Source organism: Scyliorhinus torazame, chromosome 4 (genome assembly GCF_047496885.1).
Source record: "Scyliorhinus torazame isolate Kashiwa2021f chromosome 4, sScyTor2.1, whole genome shotgun sequence".
In the NCBI taxonomy this organism is placed as follows: Eukaryota; Metazoa; Chordata; class Chondrichthyes; order Carcharhiniformes; family Scyliorhinidae; genus Scyliorhinus; species Scyliorhinus torazame.
In genome coordinates, this window is record NC_092710.1 from 222,521,214 (window position 1) to 222,539,588 (window position 18,375).

At 42.7% G+C, this 18,375-nt stretch overlaps 1 protein-coding gene across 3 annotated transcripts in view; it reads left to right on the forward strand.

The window, feature by feature from the left end:
* The window catches only part of cep85l (centrosomal protein 85, like), a 447,302-nt gene that overhangs the window by 35,922 nt on the left and 393,005 nt on the right, over positions 1 to 18,375 (forward strand). For 2 of the 3 annotated variants that reach the window (XM_072499387.1, XM_072499389.1), the window contains exon 1: positions 2,622 to 2,846. The exons of the other annotated variant lie outside the window; for it this stretch is intronic. In XM_072499387.1, the coding sequence (XP_072355488.1) occupies positions 2,786 to 2,846 (61 nt within the window). In that variant the 5' untranslated portion in view covers positions 2,622 to 2,785. Of the gene's footprint in view, positions 1 to 2,621; positions 2,847 to 18,375 lie in introns of those variants that run through there. 3 annotated transcript variants of the gene reach the window in all.

The following is an 18,375-nucleotide window of genomic DNA, read 5'->3' on the forward strand; positions in this document are numbered from 1 at the left end:
AGCTGCAGTCTTTGGCTTAACACTCTTTGGAGCACTTTGTTCCAAAAAGTCCATTTACACATATATGACGCCATTGTATATTTTGATTGCAAGGTGTTTGTGGGTGGAATGTATTAATATATCCAGGTCTATGCCTTGATCATGTTTGGCTGGGTGCAATGTGGTTCATGAACACAAAGCAATTTGTTTGCTTCTGGTTTCTGAAGATCAGAGGGTGCAGAAATGATTTAACAATAACAATAATCTTTATTAGTATCACAAGTAGGCTTATATTAACACTGCAATGAAGTTACTGTGAAAATCTCCTAGTCGCCACACTCTGGCACCTGTTCGGGTACAGAGGGAGAATTCAGAATGTCCAATTCACTAACAAGCACGTCTTTCAGACTTGTGGGAGGAAACCGGAGCACCCGGAGGAAACCGATGCAAACACCGCACAGACAGTGACCCAAGCGGGAATCGAACCCAGGACTCTGGTGCTGCTGTGAAGCAACAGTGCTAACCACTATGCTACCGTGATTGGTTCGAAAGATGAGGGATCTTAGGTACATGGATCGATTGGGGAAGCTGTTCTCCTTGGAGAAGAAAGTTGAGAAAAGATTTGATTGAATCTTCAAAATCATAAGGGGACTTGATAGAGTTAATTGGAAGATGCTATTCCCATTGGTGGAAACTGGACCCCAGGTCATAGGTAACTGGTGGTGTGAAGGAAATCGTGGGGTTGAGGTTCTGGGAGATTGGGGATGGGCTGTAAGGTCAGTGTGGGGTGGGGTGGGGGGGGGGGGGTAGAAAGAGGGCAGTTCTCACTGTTTATTACCGTCTTGTCAGATTTAACCCCAAGAATAAACTTCCGATCACATAATTGGTCTATCACCATTAGAGCCTATTTCTACCTCCATAACATTGCCCAACTCTGCTCAATTACTGCTGAAATCCTCACCATGCCTTTGTCACCTCTCAATTTTCATGACTATTCCAATACACCTCTGTCTAGTTCTCTCACTTTCTATCATCAGTAAACTTGAGGTCATTCAAAAAACTACTGCCATGGTCTAACTTGTACCAATCCCAATTGCCCTCATACCGTATTCACTAACATACATTAGCTCCTGGTTAAACAATGCCTGAATTTTAAAATTAATCATCCTCATTTTCAGATCTCTCCATGAACTCACCCCACCAAATCTTTGTAATCTTCTTTAACCCAACAATGCTCCTTTAATTCTGATCTCTTGAGCATCTTCAATTTTAATTGTTTCACCATTAACGCCCATGCCTTCAGCTGTCAAGATTTGAAATGCTGGAATTCCCTCCTTAAACCTCTCCGCCTCTCTTTTCTTCTTTAAGCTGATTTTCAAAAACTCCCAATTCCACCAATTCTCTCATCTGCACTGGTATCTCCTTAGGTGTTTTGGTGGGGCTTGGTTCGATAATACTCCGTTCAGCACCTTGGAAGTTTTTAACTTTGCTTTAGGTGCTTTGTAAATGCGAGTTGTAGTTTTCTTGTCATCTGAGGTCAGTCCTCTTTCTTTCCTCCAAACCTTGACATCTTCTGTTCTAATACATTCCTCGCTGATTTTAGCTATTCAGTTAATCTAATGATAGGACTGATGCCTAGCAAAATGTACAAACTCTGTGGCCAATTTCAGGGGAAATTCTGGGAAGGTACATTCAATAAAAATATTTTCAAAATCAAAAATATAAATTTTAAAAATGAAATGTTATTTCCCTTGTTCCAGGTAACCTTTGGTAATGATTGTTAACATAGGATACTTATAAGGAGGAGTATTTGCGAAATGTGAAATGTAATTTATGGATGACTGATCATTGTGTGTTACCCTCTGACATTACACCATTCGTCAAATTCCAAATTCATTTTGTAATTTGTGTCAATTGAACTCATGTGTGAGTTTTAAAAAGCAATTTGAAAAATGAACCACTTTTTTCACAATGCAAAGCCAAGGCTCACATCATTAAAAACATATGAAGTTACCTTCCCAAGTTGGTCAGCCCTGCAGCAGGGAGAACTGGAGAATTCATCTGAGTAATTCTCGTAAAGTGGAACCATATGACAAACCATAATGGTTCAGAGGGAGTCTCCATAATCTGTGCACTTTCTATTGGCTCTTGGAATGAAATCCACAGACTGAGGAGAAATTAATATGATGTATTATGCAGCAGATGCATGACAAAATGAAGTACTGCCTGGAGGTGGACCTTAGGGCACAGGCAAGCAAATTAAAGAAGCAATCCCCACTGGAAACCCTGCACTATATTTAACTGCTGCAGATAAGTGCTAGCAGTATAATGATGACCATTCTGTAAAATTGGAGACCATGTGTGAAAAAAAACTCTCAAATCTTTTGATTTCCACCCCCCCCCCTGCTCTTGGCAGCTGGTGGAGGCTTACGGGCTAAGCTAATAAGTGGCAGCCCAGAGGTTTGTGGGAGGAGACTCAGCTCTATTGAATTTGTCAGTGAACACAGTACAGCTCAGAATGAGATCACATCCTAGCAATACAGCCAGGCTGTCTGTATCAGTGTACTGAAGCAGCTCGGGTGGGGAGGGGAGTGCAGGGGGGAGGTGGGCTGCATGATATCCTCAGGACTACAGCAGCAGGAAACTAGAAAAATCTGTTTACTTCACCCTCGGGAGTCACATCCGTAGACAATCCTACAAAATGGACCACAAGTAGGACACTGTTTCGAAGGAGTATTAAGGAACTGAATTCAGTACTTTTATGGTCAATTCTGGTTTACTTTTGTCAGGCATTTAACTCTTCGCGATGTGGGGAAGAGTAATTTCAGACTACAAGAGTGGATTTACAAGCTGCAGCAGACAAACAGGTAAAAAGCAAGCTGGAAGAGATTCAGTGAGCGGATTTATTTTTGCTGAATAAGAAAGCAGCAGCTGGAGTGGGATGTTCCTACCAGCTGAGTGGCTACTCAGTGTGCGATTCACGACTAGCTGCAGTATTCAGTAGAAGTAAGCTTTCAGAGCACAAGAATTGACAAAGATAAGGAAACTAAATCAGGAGGCATGTTCTGTGCTTGTTAGTAGAGATTGTGAAGACACTGTGCTAGTTGAAGTTAATTAGTGAATAGTGGTTCTGTTCCAGAAGGTTGCAGAGGTGCCTCATTTAAATGGAAACTAGGCTTGTTCTAATGAAGCCTAAGTCTATACTTTCCTGTTCTTCATTTTAATAATAGCAGAAACTTAATTATGGGTTGGTTTCACAGGTTAAATGTAAATCTCATGTGACAGACTTTGGACTTTAATGTCCTTACTTTGAAAACATTGATATTGTTCATCGAAAAGGATTTACCGGTATTTGCATGTACATTTAAATCCATTAAAGACTTGATTTTGAGAAAGGCTATAATTTGAAATGTTGGGGTAAAAATCCTAAATGTGTGCAAAAAGAAGTGGCGTCAAACTTCCATGTATTAACTGTGGAAATCATTGCCTGAGATCTCTTTGCTTGAAATATTTGTAGTTTTTTAAGTGAATGGTTGATGCTTGGTCTCTTACTTCCTTTGCTTTCAATGATACCCTGATCTCATCCCTGGAGCTGGAGTTTGCTAAATCTTGATGCATTTGAAACTCAGAGCCCAATTTCAATGGCAGAAATGTGTTCAGTGTTTGATTTTTTTAAACTTAGGTCCTACTGCTAATTGGGATTCGATTCTATGCACAGCAGTAAACCAGATTAATAGTCTACATTGTTGGTAGCTAAATAATATTTACCTGACATTGTACAATTGCTACATTAGTAAAAATTAATTAGTAAATTAATGAAAGCAATAGATGGGTTATCTCGGCAAATTATCCTGAAATAACCCACTTATCATGTTTAAAAAGAATATGCAATAGCAAGAAATACCCCAGCACTTCACTTATCTTTGATTCCTTTGTCCCCAAATTTCTCATCTTCTCTTCTATAGAAGCAAACTCAGCCTGGGGTATTGCTCCACAGACATCTCCAGTACCTCACAAAAGTGTTCATTCTTTAGGTTTGAAATGAGGTGGTGGGTGTCAACAAGCTTTGCATAGCTGACACTGACCCTGTCCTCATCTGCTGTCCACATTTTCCACCAGGCTCATTAAATAGCAATTGGGAGCAGGGATCCCTGGCAGTGTTTTTCCCCCCAATCTGAAACCGATTGCAATGATATTATCACTACCCTGTATTAAAGTAACAAACTCAGCACAGACCGAATTACACGCTTTGAATGCAATAGTCTTAAGTTAGATCCCGGTCACGTTGTACCAAAACTATGACACTCCATGTGCAACAAGTTTGTATAGTTTCAAACTACTATAGGTACTGCTGAAAAAAGACATTTTGTCAAAGATTTTCACCTTGCATTCATCAGGATAATCACAAAAATACCAATGTCGGGGAAATAACAAAAGTTCTAAGTATAAAGATGTTGTTTCCCCTGACATTGGTATTCTTGCAGTTATCCTGATGAGTGCAAGATGAAAAGCTTTGATGAAATCTCTTTTTTCAGCAATACTCAGGTTCTCTACAACCAAACAGCTATTTACTACAAGTATGTAAAGCACCCATAATTCAACACAAATTGACAATCAGACTACTATTGATATTATTATGTGAATGAGAGTTTACATTCGTATTATATTAATTCAACAGTTTTTTTCCCCCGAGGGAAGGATCAAGTACATTGTTGATGGCTCCTTCAATGTTCCCTCAGGTAAATGCAGCACCTGAGGGCTATGTTGCTAAATCATGCATACCAGCTAGGCATTCTCTTCAATTCCTGGTATCTTGAGTTAGCTGTTCAGATACAGAGTACTGGAAGGTGCACTTACTATTGCCGTTGGGTCAAAATCCTGTAACTCTCTTCCTTACAACATTGCGGGTGTACCTACAGCACATGGACTACACATAATAATATCAATAATATCAAGAAGGCAGCTTACCATGACCTTCTTGAGGGCAATTAGGAATGGAAAATAAACGTTGGACTAGCCATCAACACTCCTATCCCATGAACGAATAAATAAAAGAAAACTTTAACTTCAGTGGATGTTGACCAAAGAGGAGAAATAACCCCAGGTTTCTGTTCCCATTTATTACAGAGAAGGATTGGTGGTTTTAACTGTGATAGCCGTCAGAGTGAATAGTCTTTTGATGCTCATTCTCCCAGGTTCAGATAGGAATAATTACCATGTGGATGATGTCTCAGAGGGTTGCCATTGCCATTGAACCACGCCCCAAGATTGTCATAATATACACCAGTATATCATGGTGCAGACACACACACTGATGGACACACAGCAAGACCAATCAACACACACAACACCGCAGCCAATCACCAGTTAGAGCACACTCACCAGTTAGAGCACACTCACGATAAAGACAGAGGACATCAGTTTTCCTGCTCATTCGGGATGCAGCCTCTTAGAAGGACAGAGCACACAGCTTACAGCACAGATCTTCACCATGTGCTGAGTGCATAGACCGGTTAGGACAGGCATAGTTTAGTTTAATCTAACATCGTGTTAACCCACAGTGAAAGTATGTTCAACAGTTTCTAACTTAATATAACAGTGTTGCACTATTTCAAGTGTTGGTGGCCTGTATGTGTTCCACGGATCCAGAGCACCCAACACATCAAAGATGAGTGACCATTCTCAGCAGGGAAAAAGTTAAATGAGAAAATATGAGTTAAATGTTGGAATACTGTGGACAGACTTTAATCTATTTGAGTTGGAGGGTATAATGCAGACAATAGGTGCAAAACGTGGAATGTCCAATTGTCAAACGCTCATGGTACTTCATTCTGATAGCACAAGCGCATTCAATTTTATTTTAAGATTTGCCAACCATGTCTGAAGATTTTGGGAAAGCTCATTAGCAAATAGCCCTGCTGTCTTGCATTGTAGGTTGGCCTGCAGTGACTGAAGTTAGTGCAGGGTTAATTTCAGAATTAATCGTTGATAGATTTCTCCCTCACGAGCAGCATTTATAAAGAGTTGATGCTGTTGGGAGCAGTAGTTAGTGCAACTGCTTAGTTCTCTTTGCACTGATTCTAACTTTCCTCTCAAAACATGGAACATTAGAATTTTATTGACTCCCTGAGATAGTAGCTGAGGTGGAGCATTGTTGGTTATTTTTGTGTTCAGACTGACACCATTTGGATGTGTCTGTACTACTGATATCTTGCTATAAAATAACAGAACTGAGGTATATAGTAATAAACTGCATGCAATTCAATTTTCCCCTTTTAAAAATTATTATTGAGGCTGTGCCCCATTATTTTTGAAAATTTGACTTTTCAACTTTCCATTGATTGGAAATGTTGTAATTAGAAATGAGACAATAGACTACTTAAAAATGCAAAGCAACCTTCCAAGCTAAATGTGAAATAGCAGACAAGGCACCCTCAGGGGATGTGGAGAGACATTTCCTCATATTCAAAGATCCATCAAAACTCGTCACTATCTAAGGAAGAGGCATTAAAATGCAAAGTGTTAGATATTGAAATAATGGTTGCCATAGACAGGCTCATTCAAACCCCCTTGGAAGAACACAATGGATGAAGTATAACAGGCCAGGCATCAGCTATTGTAGAGAGATTGTCAGTGACACAGGAAGGGTCAAGAAAGTTTTCAGCAGATGAAACCGGCTGAAAGCTATGCTCTCTCCTGCTCTCTTTTAGAAAAGTATGTGTCACCCAGTTCATGAAGTCAACCTTCAGAAAGCTACCAGTGAACCAAGATCACGTAATAATTGCAATGACCTCTACATCTAACTGCATCCAAGAAACCAACTTACCTACACTGGCCGCAACGCTCAAAAATCAATGTCTCAAGAACTAGCAAAGGACACTTAACCATGTATTCTTTTAACATTTTTATTAGACTCTAACCTCCCTTATTTCTGATACCCATGTGTTTGATATGCATTTTTATTATTTGTTTTGTCAGGTTGATTGGTTAATAAATTAACTTTTTCTTTCACTTAAAACGTCCAGGAATGTAAAAAGGAAAGGAACATTCAGGAGAAGTTATTAAAATGGAACCACATACAGATAAACTATAGCAACATTTACTGATATTTCCATTTCCATTTTATTCACTGCTCCTGCTGCTCCTGGTACCTGTCACCTCGTAACTTGATCCATCACATCAACATTTGGAGTAAAGGACTGGTCTGAGGTATGTCTTGGATAAAAGCATGAGGATCACTTGTCATCACAGAATCCCAGAAATTTACAGCACAGAGGAGGCCATTCAGCCCATTGTGTCTGTGTTGGCCGAAAATGGTTTACACAGTCTAATCCCACTTCCACCTCTTGGTCTGTAGCCCTGCAGGTCACAGAAACTCCATGGGCGGGATTCTCCGACCCCCCGCCGGGTGGGAGAATCGCCGGGGGTCTTTAAATGTGATGGGGTTTTTTGTCTCTACCAACCTTTTAGACAGAGTTTCAGATCCCCACCATCCCCGGGTGAAGAAAATCCTCAAAACAGCTCAAGCTGAGAAGGGAGAATCCAACCGTTCACTTTGAAGATATCACTACCTCAAATTTAAGGCCTGAGGTATTCAGGTTTGTCCATATAATCCCTAAGTTTGAAGAAGAGATGGATACCTTCTGAAAGGGGTAGCCCAGCAGTTAAAAGTGGCCAGCCCAATACTGTTCTATGCTGTTGCAAAGTAGGCTGATGGGAAAAGCTCATAAGGTTTACTTGCCTGAGGAAAGTGCAACAAACGTTTAGGCAATAAAAAGGGATATTTTAGTGGCGGAGGCATACCGTCAGAAATTCCATACTCTCAGGAAGCGACCTGACCTGGCCTACATGAAATTTGAATGGCTTAAGCAGCTTGCTTTTGACCAATGGTTACAGGCCCTTAAAATTGAAGCCACCTTCCTCGGGGAGCTTAAAAACTCGATACCCTTCCCAATAAAAACACCCATGAAGGAAGAAAGTCACAGGGGCCAGGCAGGCAGCAGGTCTAGCCAATGATTATGATATTTTCCACAAATTGCTTCCCAACTGAAAGGAAATCTTTCCCTCGTCACTCCCAAACAACTGAGAAGGACAGAAGGTGGGAAAGTGATAGGAAACTGAACAACCTTGGGGGGGAAGGGTCAACTGGAAATGCAGGGGGCCCTCCTCAGAATGAAAGGATGGTGCTGAGAAAAGGTGTGAGACCAAGGCGCCTGTGTGTTTTACCTGCTGCAAGGCAGCATGCCTCATTGAAAGTTATGGGAAAAATACCTGTTGGATTTGTTGTGGTGCACAAACCCCATACAGAAAATGGGAGTCAGACAGAGAGCATCGCCAACCAGACTATGGTACCAAATTCCTGTAGACACACTATTGAAAGATCCCTGAGAGTTATAAGCAATTTGATTGCGAAGGAAGAGTGATCACATTTTCCCCAGAACAAGACGAGTGAGCCTCTCGTGATACTGAAGGATTCTGGGGTGAACCAAACTCTACTGCTGGGGAAAAGCATGACCTTTTCGTCAGAAAGTGCAGGAAGTGCCAAGGTGTTGGTAAAGGGTATTGAAGTGGCCTGCATACCCCACCCCTCATACCAGGTGCGCCTAGAGTGCAAACTTGTGACAGGATGGTGACGGTAGAAGTTGCCCCCAATTTGCCTGTGGACGGGATCGACCTGCACCTCGGCAATGTCCTAGGTGGATAAAAAGTGAGAATGTCCTCAGTCGTCTCAGAGAAAACGACCGAGGTCAGACAGACAGACAACTGATGAAGGAGAAAATTCCTGGTGCTTTCCCAGCCTGTGTGGTAACCTGGTCTATGGCCAAACAAACTGTGTCAAAGGAGGCTGAGGTGGCACTGCAGACAGATATCCTTTCCGTTTGGTTCCTTTTTTGGGAATCTTGAGGCAGCCGAGGCAATCTGGAGAATAGTATTCCCAAAACATGGGAGATAGTCCAGAGAGGCTGAAAAAACTGGAGAAAGCCAGGAGGAATCTATAAGAGTCCAAGGAATCAAGAGAGTTTCAGACACCCGATGGGACATTTGATGAATCTAGGGAAGAACTATTGGGACTTAAAGTGGCCAAGTCCAGGCCAGTAGAAGTAAACTGGGGCAGGATACAATCTTTGGGAGGTGTGGTATCTAAGGAACAGCCATTTGAAGTTAAAAGGGCTGAAGGCAGGCCAACAGGAGCTAAAGAGGTTTATGAAGGGCCTGTAAATATTAAAAAGGACGAAGGAAGAGAGACAATATCGGTTTAGCAGATGTCTTCATGGTAGATTTAAACGGGGACCAGAAAAGTTTCCAAATATAGGAAGAAAGCATGTGGGTGATGCCCCACTCAGTTGAGAGTCCCAGGGGAGGACAGCAGGAACTGAACATCAAGGTGGGGCATTACTGTTCCAGGGGATATGGAACTCGTTTGGATAAATGCCCATTTCCAAAACAAAGGGGAAGGTTGGAGAAACTATCCCAAAGCAGGCAATACTTGTGGAGGTCACGAGGGAAATAACAGTGAAACCCATGCAGATTTTAACCATTGATAAACAAGATGAAAGAGACCAAATTTTAAAATACACAAAAAGTGAATGGCCGGATGCAAAACCAGAATTCCTACAGGAGGCAAAAATCCAATGAGGGCCCTCTAATCTAAAAATCGGATTAGTGAATGCACCTGGGTTGGAGCTAACAAATTCACAGGGTAGAGAGGTGGACAGCGAGGGATTAAAACTGATCTGATCTGAGCCGACCAGGCTAGCAATCGGAAACATTTTAATGTTAAAAGCCTTTGTGCTAAACAGCTTGAACCCTGGGCCAGGGAGAAGCACAGATCTGACTGGTAACCTAGGGCAGCTAGGCTTTACCAGCAATCTGGGAGCAAACAGCCAGGTAGCCCAATGAAACCCCTTGGACGATACTTGTTCCAGAATTACAGCAAGGAACAGGCAGGGGTTACAAACAAAACTATCTGTCATGCCTACCACCAAAGAAAAAGCAACTTCAGAACCCCAATGTCAGCCTATTCCTTACAATGGAAGGCAGATTTAGTTTGTAACCAATCACCTGAAAATGAAAAATGAATGCAAGACCTTAAAGAGACCCAGCTAGAACTGATGGAATAATCTAGACCAAGGCTAAGAGAGTGAATGGCAGTGAATGTGGCTTTTGTTTTACATCTCGTAATGAAATGAGAGTGAATCTAATTTAATTTCTTGTGATGCCGAGGTGTCACAACACTGTGGCCCTTTACTTTTGAAAATATTTCTTTGAACTGACTGGAAATTTTGCAATTTGAAATGAGGCAGAGGAAAATACTTAAAAATACAAGGCCACCTTCCAAAGGTGAAGGTGAAAAAGCAAACAAGACGCCCTCAGGGGAGTGTGAAGCGAGGAATGTTCCCTATAATTCAAAGATCCATCAAAACTCGGTACTGAGGAATAGAGATTAAAATGTAAAGTGCTGGATATTGAAACAATGGATGCCACAGCCAGAACCAACACAAACCCCTTGGAAACACCCAATGGGTGAAGCATAGAAGTGCAGGCTGCAGCTACTGCCAAGAGATTGCAAGTGCCACAGGGAGTGTCAAGATTGTTTTCAGCAGAGGAATCAGACTGAAAGAAGCGCTCTCTCCCACTCTCTCGCGGAAAAAGCATGTGCCAACTGGTTTGAGAAGTCAACCTTCCAGCCAACCGAGATCTCGTAATAATTGCAGCATCTTCTACATGTGACTGCATCCAAGAAAGCAACTAACCTAAATCGACTGTAGCGTTTAACAATCTACCACTCAAGGACAAACAAAAGTCACTTTACCATACAGCAGAAAGTACTGGACAATCTCAGCAGGTCTGACAGCATCACAGAATACAGAATAATACAGTGCAGATGAGACATTCGGCCCATCGAGTCTGCAGCGACACACAAAGACACCTGACCTGCCTACCTAATCCCATTTGTCAGCACTTGGCCCATAACCTTGTATGTTATGGTGTGCCAAGTGCTCATCCAGGATGTGAGGCAACCTTCCCAGGCAGTGCCGTCATCACCCACTGGGTAAAATGTTTTTTCCTCAAATCCCCCCCAAAACCTTGAACTTGTGCCCTCTCGTAACTGACCCTTCAACTAAGGGGAACAGCTGCTCCCTATCCACCCTGTACATGCCCCTCATAATCTTGTACATCTCGATCAGGTCACCCCTCAGTCTTCTCCGCTCCAGTGAAAACAAACCAAGCCTATCCAACTTCTCTTCATAAATTAAATGTTCTATCCCAGGTAACATCCTGGTGAATCACTCTGCACCACCTCCAGTACAATCACATCCTATAAAAGCAAATTACTACGGATGCTGGAAACTGAAACAAAAACAGAAAATACTGGACAATCTCAGCAGGGCTGACAGCATCTGTGGAGAGAGAAGGGAGCTAATTTTTCGAGTCTGGATGACTCTTTGTCAAAGCTCTCAATCTGAGATTGTCCAGTAATTTTTGTTTTTGTTTCAGATTCCAGTTTCTGCAGTAATTTGCTTATATTCACTTTACCACATATTGTTTAAATTTTTTTTATTGCACTTTAACTTGCCTTATTTCTGATACCCATTATGATTTATTGATCAATAAATTTAATTAGATCAAGAAAACATTGTTTGTCTCTGCATTGCTCACTGTATAAATATTTAAATAGATTCTGATTTGAAAAAGGCACATCCTCATGAAAAAAAAACTTAAACCGTTGTTGTGAGCACCGAGGAGGTTGAAAAGAAGGGAGCCAGTTCAACCTTCCCACCTGATCGTAACAATTGTGGTATCAATTGGATAGTGTGATAACGGTTCCACTTTAGGTGCATTGACGATCTGGTGCAAACACATTCTAAGTGGTGCTGTTTTGCAAAGTGATTTTTTTGCACAAGTTTCCACTCAAATTCACTTTGCATACCATTAAATGTAAAATATGCCATAAACCTGTGCATTGGGTAACTTTTTATAAAGGATTTTTAAAAAAATTATATTGAAAAATTCAACTGCTGTAATTAAGAGTAGCAACCTAAATTGTTTTCGTCCAGATAGAAATTAGTCTATCAAAAAATGAAACACTTTTTATCAGTGTCGAGTCCACAATACCTGAAAATAACTTTTAAAATCCATACAGAAACATTTACTAGTTATATTGCTGTGTAGTATTCAATTATTTAATGAATTAACAATAATAATCTTTATCAGTGTCACAGGTAGGTTTACATTAATACTACAATGAAGTTACTGTGAAAATGCCCTAATCTGCACACTCCGGAGCCTGTTCAGGTACACTGAGGGAGAATTCAGAATGTCCAATTCACCTAACAAGCACGTCTTTTGGGACTTGTGGGAGGAAACCAGAGTGCCCGGAGGAAACCCACACAGTCACGGAGAAAACGTGCAGACTCCGCACAGACAGCGACCCAAGCCAGGAATTGAACCCGGGTCCGCGGAAAGTGAAAGCATTTAAAATATACCAATAGTGTCTTTGCACGTAAAAAAGTTGAATTTTAAAAGCCTCCTCGAAGATGGCACACATACACAATTAATGGAAATTCACCATGGTGATTCACTCAATCTGAGGACATGACCTGTGTTGTGCCAGTGCAGTGTTGTTTAAACTGATGTAAAACATCGTGGAAATGCAGTTCCTTGATCATTAATTTTTTTTCTGTATTTTGGGTAAATTGCATTGTACGGTAAATTCCAGTGAAACATGCTGGAAACTCCAGGCTTGTACCTTCTGCACCTGTGTGCCATCATGTAGGCGGTGGATGGAGAACAAACTTGGCAAGGCAGGGTCCAGTATGAATTGTTTTAGCTGCACAGACAGGAAAAGAATGTTCAGAGTAACAGTCAAAGTAAATTCCAACTACTCTCACAGAATTACATAAAATCTACTACAAGAAGCAGACAATTTGGCCCAACTGGTCAATATCAGTATTTATGTTCTACATGTGGTTTCTCTCACTATAATTATCTCTTCCCACTCTGTTTTATATCTCTTTATTCCCTTCTCTCTTGTGAATCCAATATCACAACTCAAGAGGAATGATTTTGAGCTGTCAGCTAAGGTTCACTTTTGCCTCTGGGGCAGAAGATTGTGTAATTTACATCCTACCCCAGAGACTTGAGCACAAAAAACCCTGGCTTGCACTCTATTGCAGAACTGAGGGAAATAATAAAAAGACATGGATTTATAGAGTGCCTTTCATCCACTGGATAATTTTCCACAGCAAATGAAGTACTTTTGAATATAGTCATTGTTGGGGCTTCAGTTTAACATCTCACCCAAAAGACAGCACTCCCTCAGTCCTGCAGCAAAATGTCAGCCTTGATTTTTATGCTTCACTCCTGGATTTAGACTTGAACCTTTTGACAGAGAGGCATCACAGTTCTCAGCTGCCAGCCAGAGAGCCAACATGAGACCTGTGTGTATCCTTCGGGTAGGCCCATTGGTATTACATTACTAACAAATTACATTACATTACAAAGCGATTTTCATTTCATTTCATTTCATTTCATGGCACTCAGCCAGTTGAGAGGCCCATCAGTGGATCTCTCCCAAGATCAGGACCACGGGGGTGGGAAGTCCCGGCTGCCTAGAGTGGCTGGCCAGCTATTTTGCTCAGCAGCACCACCATTGAGGTGGTGGTTGCTGTGGGAACAACAGCCACCAGAGGCCTGGGATTGCAGAGTGGCCCAGATCACAAATAGGTAATAGCAGGTGGGTTTTGCGAGGTGGAAGTTATGGGAAAAAGTATGTAGGGAGGTTAGTAGCAAGGATAAGGAGGCTGGCTTTCACCTCACCCCTTCGTAACCCTAGGTTCCTTGATCAGGCAACGGCCCAATTGTAAAGCTTAACCAACACCAATGGAGGCCCCAAGAGTCCCCCCCCCCCTCATCCTCCCCTCCTCAACCTGGTAACCGCCCCCCCCCACCCCCCCAGGCCCAATAGCTGCTGACAGTGCCATCCTGGCACCCAAGCAGTGCTCCTGCCAGCCAGGCAGAGCCAACTAGGCACCCTGGCACTGCCAGGTACTGCCAGAGTGCCAGGCTGGCACCGTCAAGGTGCCCAGGTGCCAGAGGGAAAGCCAGCGTGACACTGTGCCCTGTCTCCAACCACTCAGGTCTTCAATGCTTGTGAGACCCACCCCCGGGTGCTGTTACGACTAGTCCATATTTGTGTGGACCAGTACTAAATGGCAACCTGGTGAGGTCTCCCAGGCACGATGGTTGAGTCCTGGGTGCCTAGTGAATCCGGCGAATATATATTTAACTGAGCCATACAACTCATTTAAATATGCTGATCTGGATCAAGCCCGGTGAAGGCAAGATCCAGACCGTGACGTCTCACGAGATTCCGTTGAATCTCGCAAGACGCTTTGAGCTTCACGAATTTCAACGGCCTCGTCCCAACACTAAGTCGGGTGTGACGAGACCGCTGAATTGTGCCCTCTGTTTAATTTGTGGGTGACTGATTACAGAGATAAACTGACTTTGGTATATATTTTCCTCTTTGCCTGCCTGCGAGGTAACCTGGTAAAGAAGAGACCCACATGTCTGATTTAGTATGAGCCCCATTTTACACATTAGAATGAAGATCAGGTGGCCACTATAATGTGTGTTGATTTGTGAAATGAACATGTATCCTATTGTCTTATTCAAAGACAATCTTCACCCAAATGTTATAGCAACATAGTAGTAAAATAGTGGCAGGAAAGAATTAATCGATCTTCTCATTTTGATTACCTTGATCTAGGATCCAAATTTTGCAGCATCAAAATTAAAACTCTGGCACCTCACCTTCCACAGATTTATAGAATTATTTTTTAACTCATTCATGGGATGCAGGCTTCGCTGGCAAGGCCAGTATTTATTACCCATTCCAAGTGCCTTTGAGAAATCGAAAGTGAGCCGCATTCTTGAGCTGCTGCAGTAGGAACCCCCACAGTGCTATCAGGAAGGGAGTTCCAGGACATTGACTCTATAACAGTGAAGGATTGGCAATATAGTTTCAATTCAAGATGGTGTGTGTCTTGGAGGGGAACTTGGTGCTGTTCCCATGCAAGTGTTATCCTGATCCTTCTAGTTGGCAGAGGTAGCGGGTTTGAAGGGTTATCGAAGGACCCTTGGTGAGTTGCTGCAGTGCATCTTCTAGATGGTACACACTAATGCCACAGTGCATCGGAGGGAGTGAATGTTTATGGTAGTGGATGGGGTGCCAATCTGTTGTGTCCTGGAAGGCTCTTGAGTGTTCTGACAAAATATGTGAACACAAAATACCAGCTCTGCAAGAGTAATCCTTGTAGCAAAGTTGAAGTCTATGGAGATTAGGGAGTAACTGTTCTTTATATCCAATTTTCTTTTGATGACAGAGCATTCCAGATCCTAACCACGCGATGCATAAAAAAACTTTCCCTCATGTCACCGCTGCTTCTTTTGTCAATCACCTTAAATATTTGTCCTCTGCTACTTCACCCTTCCACCAAGAGAAACAGTTACTCCCTATGCTCTTCCAGGCCATCGTGCTTTTGAAAACCTTTGACAACTCTCCTTTCAATCTTCTCTCCTCCAAGGAGAACAAACCCAGATTCTCCAATCTATCCACTCACTGAATTTTTCCAAGTCTGGAATCATTCTAGTGAATGTTTTCAGCACCCCCTCCAATGCCTTCACATTCTTCACAAAACATGATGCCCAGAATTGGACACAATACCCCCAGTCTAGTCAAGGTTCAGGGTTTTATGCAGGTTTATCATAACTCTCTTCCTTTAATACTGTATGTTTCACCTTATGGAGTCTAGAATCCCATTTGGTTTATTAATGGATTTCTCACCCAGTCCTGCCAACTTTGATAATTTGTGCCCTTATCTCCCAGGTCAACTCTGCTCCTCCACCCCATTTAGATGGTATCCTTTATTCTATTGTCTCTCCTAATTCTTTCTACCAAAATGTATCATTCACACTTCTCTGCATTGAATTTTGTCTCCCACTTGTCTGTTCATTCCAGCAGCCAGTCTATCTTGAAGTCTGTCACTATCCTCATCACAGCTCACCATACTTCCAGGATTTGTGGCATCTTCATGTTTTAAAACTGTGGCCAGTGCACCAATGTCTAGGTAATTAATATAGATCAGGAAAAGCAACGGCCCTGACAGTGACCTCTGGGAATTCCACTTTATATCCTCCATTCCACAAAAAAGGCATTCACTACGATTCCCTGTTTCCTGTCTGACAGACAACCTTGTCTCCATGCTGCCATAGTCCCCTTTGTTCCACTTTGCTGAGAAGCCAGTTATGTGGTACTTTATCGGACACCTTTTGGAAATCCATGTACTGAAATTAACCATAACCCTTATTAACCCTCTCTGTTACTTCATCAAAAAAACCAAGCAGGTTAGTTAAACACAATTTGTTCTCAATTAACCGTTTCCTTAATCAATCCACGGTTGTCCTTGTTTTGCACCTGGAAGCAACCCCCCCCCCCCCCCCACCCCCCATTACAAAAGTTGCTGGCCTTTTCCACAGGTCTTTTACTTATCAGATAGGTGAGAACAGAGGGAGGGCAAAGTACAGATATTAATGTCCCAAAAGAGAGTCATATGGGAATCAAATATTGGCCAGAATGTTCACTCTCCACAGATGCTGCAAGACCTATTGTGTTTTTCAGCATTTTCTGTTTTTCTGACAGATATTCCCTAACCTCGTCATTACAGCACACTTTTCTTTACTGAGCAGAGATTGCACTGTGCTCATTTAGGGTCCATTTGTCGATGTCTCCCAAAATCCCATTTTATTCAAAAACCTCTTGCTATTTCATACAAGTTGCAAAGCGTTTTTGAAGTGTTTTTTTCTGTCTGCAAAATGAATCAGTTCCCGAGAAGTTCCTGAAAGCTAAATGACATGTGAAAGATTTCTATCATGTGATGATTCGCTGTTGTACATCTCCTCAAACTGACTCAGTTCTAATCAGACTTCTGGCAAAGGTTAAGATGTGCTGCAGCTGAAGCTGAATCCACATGTAGATCTCGAGGTACTTTATCACTTCCCAGCTTCTCTCCTCACATTGACATTAATTAGTCAATTTATGTCACACTTTCATACACGGTTCAATTTTTATGTTCCTCCACCTACTTACCTGCACTTTAGCCAAGGAGCATGAAAGTTAATTGCCATTGTTGCAATCACATCTTTTAAGGAAAAGATGGGTAAGGATTTGAGGTAAAGAGAGTGGAGGACAATGGAATTCATTTAGGATTATTCTGTCTTTCCAACAAAATTCAGTTAATTGCATCAGAGTATAAACTAAATTTGGATCTTTTCATTTTTTTTTTACAACTCAGTACAACAGAAGGGGTCATTCATTTCTTTTGTTTCCTCAAAACAATTATCTCCACAAAAAACAAATCCTTCAGATTTCCGTCCGTACAAAAATATGCTACCATCGCCAGCTTCTCTTTTCTCTCCAAAGTTATCGAATAAGTTGAACTTCAAAATCCAAGGCCCTTTTACCCGGAACTCCAAGTTTGAATCCCTGCAATCAGTTTCTGTCCCTGGCATCGTGTCAAAAAGGTTCTTAGCAAAGTTCCAAGTGTCATCCTTTGTTACTATAATAAAGGTAAACAATCCCACCTTGTCCTTCTGCCTGTGGTGACAATTATTCCATGCTGCTCACAATGCAGTCTCCTCTACATTGGTGAAGCCAAAGGCAGACTGGGTGGCCACTTTGCGGGATACCTGGGGCGGGATTCCCTAATCCCGTGGCAGAGTGTCCACGCCATCGTAAACGCCGTCGCATTTTATGACCGCATAAATGGGCCGACACCACGACTAATTCCGGCCCGCAAAAGGGGCCAGCACGGCACTGGAACGGTTCACGCCGCTCCAGCTGCGGATCCCGGCACGAACTGGGCACCGCAGGATCTGCGCATGTGCAGTGCCTTCCTTCAACCCGCCGGCCCCGACGCAACATGGCGCAGGACTACAGGGGCCGGCGCGGAAGAAATGAGGCCCCCAGCCAGAGAGGCCGGCCCACCAATCGGTGGGCTCCGATCACAGGCCAGGCCACATTGGAGCCCCCCCCCCAGGTCTGACCCCCCCTCCCACCCCACAGGCCGCCCCCCCCGACCTTTCCACGGCGAGTTCCCGCCAGCTGAGAGCAGGTGTGGACGGCGGCGGCGGTACTCGGCATTTTCATGACGGCCGCTCGGCCGAGAATCGGCGGGCCGTCCGTGTAGAGCGGCCCCCGACCGGCGCAGCGCCAACCAAAACAAGGAAGAGAAATAACAGAAACGCTTTAACCTCCTTGAACACAGTATGGAACAGGAGAACAACACCGCAATTAGCTGAATATCACCACTCAATGCTCCAACACAGACTTAG